The sequence below is a fragment of the Chiloscyllium plagiosum genome, chromosome 31, assembly GCF_004010195.1.
Source record: "Chiloscyllium plagiosum isolate BGI_BamShark_2017 chromosome 31, ASM401019v2, whole genome shotgun sequence".
NCBI classification, from domain to species: Eukaryota; Metazoa; Chordata; class Chondrichthyes; order Orectolobiformes; family Hemiscylliidae; genus Chiloscyllium; species Chiloscyllium plagiosum.
Window position 1 is genome coordinate 22,688,101 of NC_057740.1, and position 16,766 is coordinate 22,704,866.

Below are 16,766 nucleotides of genomic sequence, written 5' to 3' on the forward strand. Positions count from 1 at the left end.
CTTATTTGGGAATTACTAGTGGATTTGCAAACTTGCAACACAGCCCTGTATGCAGTCACAAAACATGAAAGCATAAATAAATTCCGTTCTCATTCACAAGTACGGGGATCAAGTACCACAAGACTATAAGCACTCGAATCACACTACATGCTTCAGGAGGAAACAAAGGATGCATTCATAGAATTGAACATCAGTACAATTGTAACCCGATAAACTATTAAGTGAAGGCTAGGCATTCAGAGGGAAGGAAAATCAGTGGCTAAACTACGATATAGGATTCACTTTGAGATGTTAAAGCAAGCTATTTGCTCAATATTGCATACTGCAAGATTTTAGCATAAAAATGAATCCTGAAACATTTTTGCATAATTTTCATACAGCTTTAATTTACAGAACTGCTAAATTGATAAGACAGGATGATTATTTCAAGTTAAGGTCATCATTCAAGTTTTGCACCTACATGAGATACACACGTAGCAATTGCAATGGTGATGGTTTTCAGTGGTCCAAACATTTTGCATTCATTCAGGAACATGCTTGAGGTTATGGGTTCATGTTCTGCTCCAAAGACCCAAGTATAAAAGCTAGGTTGATTGTCCAGATCTGTGTACTGTCAGAGGTGCATCTTTTAGATGACATTTCATCTCAAGTGTACACAAGTCCATGGCATTACTTTGAAGAGCAACAAAGGAAATGTTTGCCCAGAGTTCTGTTTAAAGATTAGCTGATTAACTGTTCACTGCCATTTTTCTGCTAGTAGATCCCTGATGAACAGGTTGTCTACATTAGTAAAATGTTTGACTTTATCGAAAAGTACTTGTTTGCAACTTAAAGTGGTGAAAGGCACATCATAAATGTTGGTCCATCTTTCTTATAACTTAGGTTTGCAGCAGAATACCCTGATAGTCTAAAATGCATAACATCTTTTGTGCACATTCTAATTTCATCTTTCCCAAGGTTGACTCAGACACTTTAAGATACAAATTGTTAAACTGTTTGCATTTCCAGACACACAAGAAAGAGATATCAAATCTGACCTTGATTTAAACTAACTGCAACTTCAGCACAAATATCTGAATATTAGCAAGTCTAGTTTCAATAAACGACCCAAATAACTGTAGCCTTTGTTTCAGTGACCTTTTAAACCTAAGGGGCAGTTTTAACACTTCAAATATTAACTCCCAAATCTCTTCCATTAAAAGAAATCCCAAACCATGATAACTGTTCATGGTCTTTTGTCCTTGTGGGCTTGCAGCTGATTCCAAATACAGATTAGAGAAGTACAGTAAATAATTCTATAATCTAATGGCATGGTGCATCAGCTCACCTGCAAAACATTACAAATAAAAAATATTTAGTAAATAGATTTTATTAACAAGCTATTCCAGCTTTTACAGTTTGCTTCAACTACACAATGTACATGTACTGAAGGTGGGGAAGAATTGGAAACATGCATTATAAAACACTTGCAAAACAATTTTCCACAAAACATGCATGAATGCAGTTTGCCTCATTACAGGATTAAGAATGCAATGGTCTAGAAACACAACATACAAAACTAGAAATATTGGATTCATTCTCTGGTGCTCGTCACCAGAGATGTATGCTTATTTCACGATTAAACCACAAACAATGAATATACCTACCAACAGACAACCTGCACATATCAAATTTTACAGTATTTTACATAGCTTTAAAAAATGTGAGCATATAAAAACAAACTTCAAGTTTAAAAATGATTACTGGCAATGGTCTACATGCCCATCACAATGACTGTTTCCATCTGACAAAAAGCACTTTTATTTTTAAACTGGAAAAGTAGTTCTTCAAACATATTATAAACCAGTTTGGATGCAGAAATTCCAAATGATACAGTTATTCAGTGATTCTCATCCTTACGAATATTTTCACTCATCTTTATGTCCATACTTCCCTGAAAAATATTGGATTCTAAGAATCTCCTGCCAAGAAAACAAATGAAAATGAATTGCAGACAAAAGCATTATAAATTGCTGCCAACAAGCATCAAGTTTCTCTGTTAAGGCCTTGAACAACTTATCAGTTGTGAAATGACTACTTGTAACCTAGCTCAGACGTGGTCCATCCAAACTGAATTTTTTTTGATTGGTTTAGATTCAGACTCGGATTTCAGGTGTCGACAGGATATGCCAATGCACCTTTTGAATATGAGCATATTGTATGACAAAATAGAGTGAGCACTTTACTCAACATATGTTATTGCAAATATTTCAAAAATGTTTAACCAGAAACAATGCAAAATGGGTTCCCTGACCGCTTAAAAAGATATGACAGCAAACCATATTTGGCCTCGGCATCAAATCAAAAACTCAGGTCAGAGATAAAATAAAGTTCTCCAACAGACTATAATGTACAAAAACCTAGCAACATAACATTGTGTCAGAGGCTCATTCATCGAAAAGGACATTTAAAAAATATTATATGACAAAATATTATTATATCTTCTAAAAGACAGCCCAATATGAAGGAGCAACAATTGTTAATTGTTCAGTCATCTTTTGCTCTCTCCTGTTATCCCTATCCAATATAAACACTGCAGTACAGGTGGTGCAGTATCATTTCTCTGGAGCTTGAAACCACCAATACACACAGGATGGGTGAATAAAAAGTAAGAATCATCTATGCAAACTCATCAAGTTATTACCCACCTTTCCTAAAACATTAGCAGTTAGAAAAGTAGCAAGAAAGATTCAACCCAATATCAAAAGATGAAAACTATGCTTTTGGTAAATAGATTATTTCCAGGCCGCACAGTAATATCAATTTTGAAGAGATGGATAGGAATAACCACGATCTTACTGACACTGTAGAACGAGACGTGGTATCAAGTGTGAACTGTCTGTGGGTTGGTGATATGAAGGATAGTAAGGACATAAACAAAACAGTAAAGGCACCTACCATCTGGCAATCTGACTTTGACCATAGCAGATAATCCAGTGAGCTCCAAAGACAAACAAAAAGTCTTCACTCTAAAGCTGCCACTGCAGGTCACAACCCTATTTATTCATTTTGGAAACCTCAATTCTACACATTAGCAAAATACAGTCGGTTCTGTTATAATGTGGCAGTTCCGTTCTCGTGCAACCCAGTGTTATAATAAAACCACATAATACCAGCACCATTTAAATGAGTGGGACTGGAATAATGTTATAACAAATCCATGCCTTACAATTCGCACTTTAGAAACAGTGCGCCCAATTTATCAGTTGTGTTACAGCAAATTTGCATTAATGAAATACGCATTATAGCAGAATGACCTGTGCATAGAATAATTCTCAAGTCATGAACATAATCTATCCAAATTGGGCTAATTTTGAAAATACGAAGCTGAGATGTAGGCACTGATCAGTCCAAATGGAAACGGACAACACCAGGGCAGTCATGAGCTGAAAGGACCGAAATAGTGTTGCTGCCGTAAGTCTTTCCTTCATGGCAGTATGTGAACTTTGACTCCAAATCAAATCTACAAAAGGATGTTCAAACCTTTTCTAAATTTCTCAGTAGTGCACAAATGTAAAGCAATGGACAGCATAGACTTTTTGCTCCATCCTGACAATCACTTTAAAGATGCTCTTAGATGCAAAGGGCCTAAGAGGGAAGGCCGATGAACTAAGGTTCTGGTGCCTAACAGGAAAGGCAGGTAATTCAGGGCATGGTTAGGAACATGGGACTGGGATATCATAGCAATTACAGAGACATGGCTCAGGGATGGGTAGGACTGGCAGCTTAATGTTCCAGGATACAAATGCTACAGGAAGGAAAGAAAGGGAGAGTGGCGTTTTTGATAAGGGATAGCATTACAGCTGTGCTGAGGGAGGATATTCCTGGAAATACATCCAGGGAAGTTATTTGGGTGGAAATGAGAAATAAGAAAGGGATGATCACCTTATTGTGACTGTATTATAGACCCCCTAATAGTCAGGGGGAAATTGAGAAACAAACTTGTAAGGAGATCTCAGCTATCTGTAAGAATAGCAGGGTGGTTATGGTAGGGGATTTTAACTTTCCAAACATTGACTGGGACTGCCATAGTGCTAAGGGTTTAGATGGAGAGGAATTTGTTCAGCATGTACAAGAACATTTTCTGATTCAGTATGTGGATGTACCTATTAGAGAAGGTGCAAAACTTGACCTACTCTTGGGAAATAAGGCAGGGCAGGTGACTGAGGTGTCAGTGGGGGAGTGCTTTGGGGCCAGCGACCACAATTCTATGAGATTTAAAATAGTGATGGAAAAGGATAGACCAGATCTAAGAGTTGAAGTTCTAAATTGGAGAAAGGCCAATTTTGACAGTATTAGGTAAGAACTTTCAAAAGCTGATTTGGGGCAGATGTGCGCAGGTAAAGGGACAGGTGGAAAATGGGAAACCTTCAGAAATGAGATAACAAGAATCCAGAGAAAGTATATTCCTGTCAGAGTGAAAGGAAAGGCTGGTAGGTATAGGGAATGCTGAATGACTAAAGAAATTGAGGGTTTGGTTAAGAAAATGAAGGAAGCAATGTAAGGTATAGACCGGATAGATCGACGGAACCTTTATAAGAGAATAACGGCAGGAGTATACTTGAGGGAAATCAGGAGGGCAAAAAGGGGACATGAAATAGCTTGGGCAAATAGAATTAAGGAGAATGCAAAGGGTTTTTCCAAATACATTAAGGACAAATGGGTAACTAGGGAGAGAATAGGGCGCCTCAAAGATCAGCAAGGCAGCCTTTGTGTGGAGCCTCAGAAAACAGGGGAGATACTAAACGAGTATTTTGCATCAGTATTTAGTGTGGAAAAGGATATGAAAGATATAGAAAGTAACAAAATAGATGGTGACACCTTGCAAAATATCCAGATTACAGAGGAGGAAGTGCTGGATGTCTTGAAACACAAGGGTGGATAAATCCCCAGGACCTGATCAGGTGTACCAGAGAGCTCTTTGGGAAGCGATTGCTGGGCCTTTTGCTGAGATATTTGTATCATTGATAGTCACAGGTGAGGTGACGGAAGACTGGAGGTTGGCAAATGTGGTGCCACTGTTTAAGAAGGGTGGTAAGGACAAGCCAGGGAACTATAGACCAGTGAACCTGACGTCAGTGGTGGGCAAGTTGTTGGAAAGAATCCGGAGATACAGGATGTACATGTATTTGGAAAGGCAAGGACTGATTAGGGATAGTCAACATGGCTTTGTGCGTGGGAAATCATGTCTCACAAACTTGATTGAGTTTTTTGAAGTAAGAGGATTGATGAGGGCAGAGCGGTAGATGTGATTTATATGGACTTCAATAAGGTGTTCAACAAGGTTCCCCATGGGAGACTGGTTAGCAAGGTTAGATCTCACGGAATACAGGGAGAACTCACCTTTTGGACACAGAGCTGGCTCAAAGGTAGAAGACAGAGGGTGGTGGTGGGAGGGTGTTTTTCAGACTGGAGGCCTGTGACCAGGGGAATGACAGAAGGATCGGTGCTGGATCCTCTACTTTTTGTCATTTACATAAATGATTTGGATGTAAGCATAAGAGGTACAGTTAGTAAGTTTGCAGATGACACCAAAATTGGAGGTGTAGTGGACAGCAATGAGGGTTATCTTAGATTACAACAGGATCTTGATCAGATGGGCCAATGGGCTGAGAAGTGGCAGAAAAAGTTTAAATTCAGATAAATGCGAGGTGCTACATTTTGGGAAAGCAAATCTTAGCAGGATGTATACACTTAATGGTAAGGTCCTAGAGAGTGTTGCTGAACAAAGAGACCTTGGAATGCAGGTTCACAGCTCCTTGAAAGTGGAGTCGCAGGTAAATAGGATAGTGAAGGCGCCATTATGCTTTCCTTTATTGGTCAGAATAGTGAGTACAGGAGTTGGGAAGTCATGTTGCGGTTGTACAGGACATTGGTTAGGCCACTGTTGGAATATTGCGTGCAATTCTGGTCTCCTTCCTATCAGAAAGATGTTGTGAAACTTGAAAGGGTTCAGAAAAGATTTACAAGGATGTTGCCAGGGTTGGAGGATTTGAGCTATGGGGAGAAGCTGAACAGGCTGGGGCTGTTTTCCTTGGAGTGTCGGAAGCTGAGGGATTGACCTTATAGAGGTTTACAAAATTATGAGGGGCATGGATAGGATAAAAAGACAGAGTCTTTTCCCTGAGGTCAGGGAGTCCAGAAGTAGGCGGCATAGGTTTAGGGTGAGAGGGGAAAGATATAAAAGGGACCTAAGGGGCAACTTTTTCATGCAGAGGGTGGTACATGTATGGAATGAGCTGCCACAGGAGTGGTGGAAGCTGGTACAATTACAACATTTAAAAACGCACCTGGATGGGTATATGAATAGGAAGGGTTTGGAGGGATATGGGTCGGATGCTGGCAGGTGGACTAGATTGGGTTGGGATATCTGGTCGGCATGGACAGGTTGGACTGAAGGGTCTGTTTCTATGCTGTACATGTCTATGACTCCACTAAACTGTCTCACTGTTGAGGATCTTGCTGTAGTTCCAAAAAGACAACAAATAAAAAGCAGGAAAGACGGAGTCACTGGACCATGGCTATCTCCACAGTTGCTCTGTTCAGATAGTCTAATGTCAGTACTTGAGGAATTTGGGTGGAGTGGGGTGTCTGGTCATGTAAAAGACTATAAACTGCATTCTTTATCACATAGGTACAGGTGACTGAATCTTAAAATCAATGGATTCAGAGAGACAATCTAATGTCTTTCAGCCCGCTCAATCACCTGGACAGTATTGCAAAGAAGTGCACTTCGAGTCATAGAGATGTACAGCATGGAAACAAACCCTTCGATCCAACTTGTCCATGCCAACCAGATAATCCCAACTCTATCTACTCCCACCTGCCAGCACTCGGCCCATATCCCTCCAAGCCCTTCCTATTCCTACACCCATCCAGGTGCCTTTTAAATGTTGCAATTGTACCAGTCTCCACCATTTCCTCTGGCAGCTCATTCCATACAGGGAAAACAGGCCTGTTCAGCCTCTTCCTATAGCTCAAATCCTCCAACCCTGGCAACATCCTTGTAAATCTTCTTCAATCACAGTCATAGATTTTGTGGTTTTACTGAAGTGTAGGAACTTCTGAAATTATAGCATTTAGCAGAACAGTCAAAGATTTACATTTACACTTACACATATAACATTTTTTAATGAAGTACTTTTAACACATTGTCACTTCACTTGTAACTTGGTCAAAGATTTTGAAAACAAACCTAAAGAAAATGCTCTTTAGCCCAGCAATTGTTCCAGATTCCACCTATTTCTGACTGGAACATTGAGCACTTCCATCCTAAATCCTCTACACGTTCAATGCTCGCTGGTAGTTTTAATTTCTTCTGTTTGTAGCTCATCACCCGACACACAGGAATTCGACTTGGTTGCCTTTTTGATAGTAGTACATGAACAGGGGAGGGCATAAACCACGCTTAACACTTGTAGTTGAATAGGGCCAGTTTAAGATAAACTTTCCTCGAGTTTTTGGGTTTTTCCTTTAATAAATTATCTCGATCGATCCTAGGCATTATGAGGCCACTGGAAATTATTAGGCAAGAAAACCTCTGTGACATTCAGCAATTCAAACCTTTCATTTGGCCTGAAGTCAACATACTGCCAAATTGCATTATGCAGTTAAATCTGTGACTCTGGTCAACTAAAACAGATGTTGAGCAAAGACAGAGAGAGGATGGGCAGAGCATAAACTGATTTTAAAAAATTGCAATCAATTGTCCTAATTCAGGATCAAAATTGTAAACTGAAGGTATCTAATTGTAAATTAGATAGCAAATTTAAGTGTTAAGGTTTACCAAATGTATTCTAGGGTAGAGGAAACTTGTATGTAGCACAGCACAGATAATTTCATGTTATACCTGAAAACAAGTGTGTCACTGGGTCGGTCAGCCATTATGTTGCTTTCCCAACCAACTTGGTTCAACTCCACCAAAGGAATGGAAAATGCTGAATGAAAATTGCGTACTTTAATGCATGTAGTTGGTGGAAAAACAGTAAGATATTAAATTCACAGGAATTGGATAAACACAGAGATTCTGCTCATTCTTAAGGTACCTTGGCTATACATCCTCTTCCTTGTCTTGTGCTATATCTGACTCCTTTCCAGATTCTTCAGCATGTGCTAGCATATCAGCCATCAGTGCCTCCTCCAACCTCTTCCGCACTTGTTGTACAAGTTCTTCTTGCTTCCTGCAATAAATACATGGGCACATTTTAAATAGTAACACATTCAGTTATTAAAGACTCAACAACCAGCACAAACAAGTCTCAAATTGGTATACTAGTATTACAGGCATTAATGTGGACCATGCCAGAATTTTAAAGATATAGGGAGACAACATAAAATCCACTGGCCACTTTATAGCTAATACCACTTCCACTTTTGCCTCATGAATGATCATTCACTTCTGTCTCCTTAATCCCCATTTCCACTTTTACCCAGTCAATTGTCCTTTAGTGAAATGATAAATAATTGACAGCAATAAAAGTTGAGATGATGGTCTGGTGGTCTTATCACTAGATATTAATCCAGAAATCCTGGTAATGTTCTGGGGACCTGCGTTCTAATCCTGCCAAGGCAGATGGAATTTGGAATCAATAAATATCTGGAATTAGAAGTCTAATAACTATGAAACCATTGTCGAATGTTCGAAAAATCCACTATGTCCTTTCAGTAGAGAAACTGTTCTTTACTTGGTCTTGCCTACACCGGACTCCTGCTACCCAGCAATGTTGTTGACACTTAACTGCCCTCTGGGATAAATGTATGGTTATCCACTTTGGTGGCAAGAACAGGAAGGCAGATTACTACCTCAATGGAATCAATTTAGGTAAAGGGGCAGTACAGAGAGATCTGGGTGTTCTTGTACACCAGTCAATGAAGGCAAGCATGCAGGTACAGCAGGTAGTGAAGAAGGCTAATAGCATGCTGGCCTTCATAACAAGAGGAATTGAGTATAGAAGCAAAGAGGTGCTTCTGCAGCTGTACAGGGCCTTGTGAGACCACACCTGGAGTACTGCGTGCAGTTCTGGTCGCCAAATTTGAGGAAAGACATTCTGGCTATTGAGGGAGTGCAGCGTAGGTTCACGAGGTCAATTCCTGGAATGGCGGGCGTACCTTACACTAAAAGACTGAAGCGACTGGGCTTGTATACCCTTGAGTTTAGAAGACTGAGAGGGGATATGATTGAGACATATAAGATTATGAAAGGATTGGACACTCTGGCAGCAGGAAACATGTTTCAGCTGATGGGTAAGTGCCGAACCAGAGGACATAGCTTAAAAATACGGGGTAGACCATTTAGGACAGAGATGAGGAGAAACTTCTTCACCCAGAGAGTGGTGGCTGTGTGGAATGCTCTGCTCCAGAGGGCAGTGGAGGCCCAGTCTCTGGATTCATTTAAGAAAGGAATGGATAGAGCTCTCAAAGATAGTGGAATCAAGGGTTATGGAGATAAGGCAGGAACAGGATACTGATTAGGAATGATCAGCCATGATCATATTGAATGGCGGTGCAGGCTCGAAGGGCTGAATGGCCTACTCCTACACCTATTGTCTATCTATTGTCTATTGAATGGGTAATAAATCCTGGTTTGGCCAGTGACACCCATATCCCATGAAGGATCTTTTTTTAAAAATGAACACAAAGATAGAAGGAATGTCAGGGCAAAAACCTTTACACATTATAGATGACCAGGGCCACATGGAAAAGAAACTTATATATGTTGTCTGATAGCCATAACTTGAAACAGAGACAAGTCATTGCACAGTGGGTACTTAATCTGGGCTTGCAACGGGTTGAATCATTAAACTACCTTACATCTGTAGTGGCAGTGTTGTGGCACAATACTTGTTTTGAAGAAAAGCAAACCCCAATGAGCTTTTAATGCAAAGTAATCAGCACACTTCTCTTATATATAAAATCTATATTTTAATTGGATGTTGCAATGGTGTCTAAACAATTTGATTTTTAGTGAACAGAGTAAAACAAGCCTAGACTTTCATGGTCTGTCAGGGTAAGCATTTTTTGCATTAAATGGCTAAATCTCAATAAGATGAATGCCCAAGAAAAATTGATGTGAAAATTAACTCTGAACTCTCATAGTACAAGCAGCAGCCTGGATTAGTGTATTATCCCAGAGGGGATGGAAGAGAAAATCAATTAACTTTACTTTTCTATTTGACTATTAGTTGCAGTGAAACATTATATATTGCATTCAGTCAAATTGTAGGTAGGATGAGTTTAGGTAGTAATAGATGGGAAGGTAATTTTACTGCAGGTATGGAGAAAAAACTCACGTACAAGTAAACACCCAAATATTACTGAGACAGAAATGCTTGCAACTGAAGGTTGAGAATTGGATTCAGAATGCCTGTAAGCATTCTTCCAACAACACTTGATGTATATGTGAATGGGAAATGGTAATCTGACATGACACTGATAAGAGTGCTCAAAAAAAGTTGGAATGCAGGTTTGTGCAGCTGATAACAGGAGAATGACAGGAATAAAACAAATCGCTTACTGGCATTGGTACAAATTGCAAGAAAAAAGGAAATGTAACAGTTTTGTCATCAGAACATTCTGAAGTGCAATACTGCTAGTATAGTAACTTTAAAGTGTAGACATTTGGAATTGGTTACAGCAGCCAAACTGCAGACAAGACAGCTCTGAATATACTGAGAATTACTGGATTGTGTATTATAATTACTGGATAGTCGGTTTTCAGTTCTATTGGTTGAGGAATAAACATAGGTGGACACTATGGATAACTCCCATTCTTAAATATTGCTATAGGATACTTTACATCCACTTGAAAGCATCAAGAGAACCTCATTAAAATGTCTTATCCAAAAGACGGCACCACTAAAAAGGCCAATATTCCCTCAGAGCCTGCTTGTGTTTCATTTCACAAGAAAGATTGTCTTGACAATGGAAGGCAAATATTGATTATCTCGCAAACATTATAAGGTTGTTAGAATCAGAAAATGTATTTAAAGTAAAATCTAGAATATTTACTGTACAGTTTTGAATAATTAAAAACACATCACTCACTACAATTAACTTAACATTTCAGAATGAGCCACTATGTTTAGGTTTGGCAAATGATGGTGGGAGGAACAAAATAGTAATTTGGTAATAATTTACAAAACAGGTATCAGTTCTAATTTAAAGCCAGAAGAGACGACATACTAGCCACAATTTTAATAAAGCTCAAGTGTATGAACTGTATTAAGTAAAAGTTAGCCGATGCAACATTCTTGTCCAATGAGAGAGGGAGAGGGAGAGGGAGAGGGAGAGGGAGAGGGATGCCAACAAACCATAGACCAGTTAATCTAAATGTCAGTGTAGGCACTTGAAGCCACAATTCAAATTAGCAACAAATTAGTTTTAAAAAGTTGATGTAAATTAAGCTTACAGGCAGAATAACGTGATTAGATATAGAAAAAGTATTTGGATGCAATGTATATACAAAGTGTGGAGAAACTCAGCAGGTCTGGCACCATCAGTGCAGAGAGAAACAAAGTTAACACTTCAAACAGAGTGTGTTCAGTACGATTTCAGTCATAAAATGCCAGATAATTTTTTTGATGCTTAATCAACGGAAGTAGTTTACTGAGAGGTTAACTTTTGTTCATGTAGACAACACACAGTTGGTTGTAAGGAGTGCAAACACACCTGACAAAATCTTACGAGTTAAAAGAGACTGCAAGTACTATCAATAAGTTTAGCTTGTGGAATGGGTAAGTAGGTGCCAAATCCAATTTAAATGTGGAGGAAATGATCATATATACATTCAATGAAAAAATGTGGAAGTTTGAATGAACAGATAACAAGGTGCTCAAACACTTTTTTAAAATTGTAAAGAGCAAATAAAGGGCAATTTAGTTTCAAGTTCTCACCAAAAAATCCAAATAGGGAGTTGGGTGAATTTTCTTTACAGTGAGTTGTTGCTACAGGGAATAGTTCAGACTATTGTTTCTTTTGTCATATGCTGCAAAACAGCACAATCATCAGCAGACAACCCCATTTCTGGCTTTATGAAGGAGGGGAGGTCATCAGTGAAGTAGCTAAAGATGGTTGAGCCTAGGATTCTACCTGGAGGAGCTCTTTTCGTGATATCTATGGCTGGGATGACTGCCCACCCATAGGCATATCATTTCCTTCCTGCTGGATATCATTTCAACCAGCAAAGACTCCCCCCACCTAGTTTCTGTGGGCTCTGTTTTTTCTGGGTTGCCTTCATGCTACACTCAGTCAATTGCTACCTTAAAGAACAGTCATCCTCACTTTCTCCTCTCCCGTTCAGCATTTCTTCCATGCTTTGGCCAAAGATGTAATGAGGTAACAAACTGAAAGAACCCAATCTGTGTTTTATTTCAAGCCCACTGAGCAGGTTATTGTTGAGCTAGTGTTGCTTGTTACTTTGTGAAAATGCCTCTCAGCAAATTCTTTAGGGTTAAGTAGTGTTTATTACTATATTCACTACCCAGCAAAATGGTTTGTGACACACATTAACATGTACACATGCGTCAAGAGAAAGAGATGAAAGAGAAAAGTAGTGAGAGAAGTTACAAATTGCCTAAAATCCAATAAATAATTAAAATCAGTTCACATGAATTAGAGATAGTTAAGCAAATATTTAGTTGAAGTTCTTTAACTAGCTGTGCATAGAAGTCTCTTTTAAAGGAGCTCAGGGTCAAATTGGTGAAGATATAATAGATGAAACTTGGGAATTTATTCACTGTGTAGGCAACTTATAGAAGTTTCTTTCAAGAAATCAGGCTTTTTTAATATAAAGATTGAGAGACATATATTTGGTCAAGTCTGGTGCTGCTTACTCTTTTGGTGTTACAAACTGTGGCAAAATGTCAAAGCCATATAATAATGGGTAATGCAGACAAATCATCAGGTTTGATCTTTGATTGGTTAAGACAAACAGCTACAAGCTGGATGTGATGTCTCATCAAAAATCATTACATTTTGTACTGACTAACTGCAGAGACATTCCACAAGATCAAGCAATAATGGGTTTAAGAACTCTGAGAACAGACTGTGCCAGATACCCTGTCTACTTGTCCTGTGTGTTGGCTTGGTTGGGATTTCATAGAATGCAAGGAGTGCCACTTTCCAGGAGATAAAGAGTTAAGTTTTGATCCTAGTAATGGTTTGAAATTTCTAGCAGTCAACTTGCTCAGGAAGCACACTTCCTTCCTATTCTTTGGGCATTTCGACTCACTATTCATATCTAATAACTCACGAAACAAAAAAAAACAGTGAAAAGGATGGGTACTTGCATCATGTGAAGAATATGCAATATTCAAAGATGATCCTATAACACATTCAATTTTTGCTTCAATCTCCTTTCATAGATCAGCAACAGCAAATCAAACTTTTTTTGCTGTGCTGGGAGATGACTGTCTTTCATTTTCCCCTGCACAATGCTCAAAGCAAAATAATTCAGTAATTATCACCATTGAACTTTGAAAAGTATTTGTGCTTGCAATTAAACCTGGAAATCTTGGCAAGTGAATGAACAAGGCTTATAGTTCAGCTGTGAAATGGTTCACAAACTTTTCAATCTCTACTCTACAAAGTAATGACTATACACAACAGACTGAATTATTCATTGTGTCTAGGGTCCTAGAATCCAAGGAAAAAACAACCCCAAATTATTAAAAGTCAGTACGCCACAAACAGGACTAAACAAACTTGCATTTTAATCAATTTTGTATGCCAAACTAATGTTAGTACTGTCAATACCTGCATGAAGCAGGTCTTCTTCCAATGATCCAAAGTACGAAGTATGAAAAACTGAGGTAACATAAATCCAAAGATGACTTGATTTTAAATCAGTCAAATGCTGAAGATGCTACTGTATCTGAAGGATCATCATGAGATGGAACGAAACAATTTAGACCAATGAAATGTATTTCCCATTTGTAGCTATTAGTTTGGTTACTTGATGTCCAGTGGGAGCTAACCAACACATTTATCACTGAAGACTTGATCTCCTTATCTGGCAATCTCAATTTTTCAATAATCAGAAATAATCATAAAACCCAAAAACTGAAATTTCTGGAAAAACTCAGCAGATCTGGCAGCATCTGTGCAGAGAAAACAGTTAACATTTCAAGTCCAGTAATCGTTCTTCAGAACTTAATCATAACGCCTTCAGGTTTAAGATTTATTAGATTCCAACTAAAATATTAAATCGCACTTCAATAGGATCCTAATTCTGCTTATGCCAAACAAAGCAAAGAAAAATTAATTTCCAAATTAACAGCAAATATTCAAACGCTGTTACAGTTCACAACACTTATGTTTAATAGTATAGCTCAAGGTAGAGGCCAGAATAATTAATGCTCCTACCTAATGTCCTCATCAGTGACCATGAAAGCTTTGCAGAGAGGTTGCGAAGTATTCAGCCACACACCGGGATTTTTTTCTACTGCTGCAGAGACCTGTCCAGTAATAGGATTGGAACTAGTATGTAGAGCACTTGCTATAGCAGACAACAAAGTTTCATCTGTGCATCCTGGCCCCACACCTAAAAAAGAAAATATGCAAACAATTTCTATGACTAATCACAATGTACTCATGAATTCTCTTTTAATAAGTTTATGATATTTAATTGTGATATTCCAGCTTAAGTGACTTCAAAAATTTAAAAACAAAGAGGTGCCAACGACCCCTCATCTACCCTAAACCAAAACTTCCACATCACCCAAGCACCTTGATCTGTTAGGTGCATTAGTCAGAGGGAAAATGGGTCTGGGCGGGTTACTCTTTGGAGGGTCAGTGTGGACTGGTTGGACCGAAGGGCCTGTTTCCACGCTGCAGGGAATCTAATAAAATAATAAAAAACTGACTCAACCTCCCTGCCTCTCCATCCAGACCACCTTAGAGATCCCTTGGTTACCTACCCCTCTGTCACCCAACCCAACTCCTGCAGTTCTGCAGGATACCTTTAATGGAGCCAAAATATGTAAGTATGCATGCAACTTTCCTGTCTGCTTTTCATCAGAAATTGGAATCCTGACCCAGGTCAGAAGATTTGGGTTAACATGGGAAGAGATCATTTGTAACTCTTCAGAGTTTTTGTTGAGAATGTGACATCCTAACTAGATAGGGAAACAATCATACAGAATATCTATATCTCTAGAAAACTGACAATAAGGTTGCCAGGCCCAGGTAGGCTACACAAGCTTAAGGCACAGATAAAACATGGCAACAGATGAGGAACTGTAAAACAGTGGATAGTAGTTAGGGAACCAAATGACAGATGACATGCAGGGACTACAAGCCCCTTGGACCAGCACTGAAATCCTTTCAAGTTTTGATTTAAAAGAACGATCAGAGTTGAGGACAAACTGTGTAACAGATCGTAAACATGGGGACAGAGAGTCAAACGAAGGCGGAGAGAATTAATGCAACAAATTTGTTTACGCAATGGCGGGTATACCATTCATGATGGATGCAATCCGGCATTGGCAAGTACAAATTCATACTAACAAAAAGGGGAAACAAAAAGAGGTGGGCTACTTGCATTTTATCATTGATACCAAATCAGTCACAGGAAAGATCAAGAAAATGAATGTGGTAACATTCTCAACTCTTTCTTGTCCAGTCATTGAATAGCAGCCAACAAAAAACAGAATCACAGAATGATTTATCCAGGAGGCCAGTCAGTCAGTCTTGGCTCTTTCAGAGATATAGTTACAACAACAAATTTGTTTGCATTTAAAAACTTAGGGCTTTGGAATAGCAGCAAACCAGTTGGTCCTTTTAATCTGTTTCCCCAAAGATATTATGGTTGATCTGGCTGTGGTCTCAGTTCCATGTTTCTGTCTGAACTATACAACCTCGGACCCCTGTTTATCAAGAATCTCTTTTGTATATTATGATGTTTTCAATGTGGCCAACATTGCAAGAAATTGCGCGCGCTCACAGTTAAAAATTTGAACCTAATAGACAATCATCAAAAGATTAATGAAAGTGTGATCAAATGAGATCTTCTAAAGGTAGTGAGAAGATTAAAGCAGCAAATTTGGAATGCAGATTGAAGCAGCAAATGGCAAAGTAAACAGAGCGGAGGGTGCATAATACTTCAGAATTTAAGTAGTGGATGTAGACTGCCCAGCAGGCAAAAGTTAGGGGTAAGGCAGGATGCCCAATTATTAGAGATGGAACAACAGGACACTTCAATGGCATTACACCAAATCAGTGTGGATTTATGAAAAGGAAAGAACATTTGACAAATCAACCACAATTTTTTTGAGAATGCAACTGTAGAATATATAAAGGGAGAACTAGTGGACATGATGTATTAGGATATTTTTTAAATCAGAAAACTTTTGATCAACTTGCATGTAAGAGGTTACTGTGCAAACTTAAAGCACAAAGAATTGATTGGAGGGTTAGATATACTGGTAAATGACTGAGAATTGTTTAGCAGATAGGAAGTAGCAGCAATAAATGGGTCTTTTTTGGGGTGGAAGGCGATGCAAGGAAGTAATATTTCCTTATTCTCACTAACATTGGAAAAGGGCAATGTGAATACTGACGGAAACTATTAATTAAGTGCTTTCCCCATGTCCTCAGATTCCACACACCACTTTCCGCTACTTTCGTTGATTAGCCCTAATCAGTCATTCTTTTATTCCTGACATACCTATAGAAGGCCTTAGGGTTTTCCTTGATCCTATCTGCCAACAACTTCTCATGTCCCCTCCTGG

General features: G+C 38.8%; 1 protein-coding gene across 6 annotated transcripts in view; it reads right to left on the minus strand.

Moving 5' to 3' along the window:
- Positions 1-1,351: 1,351 nt before the first annotated feature.
- mbd3a (methyl-CpG binding domain protein 3a) overlaps positions 1,352-16,766 on the minus strand; it is a 27,876-nt gene continuing 12,461 nt past the window's right edge. For all 6 annotated transcript variants that reach the window (XM_043721154.1, XM_043721157.1, XM_043721155.1 and 3 more), the window contains 3 exons: positions 14,401-14,578; positions 8,085-8,219; positions 1,352-1,961 (listed from right to left, as the gene is read on the minus strand). In XM_043721154.1, coding sequence (XP_043577089.1) covers positions 8,090-8,219; positions 14,401-14,578 — 308 coding nt within the window. In that variant the 3' untranslated portion in view covers positions 1,352-1,961; positions 8,085-8,089. The remainder of the gene's footprint in view (positions 1,962-8,084; positions 8,220-14,400; positions 14,579-16,766) is intronic.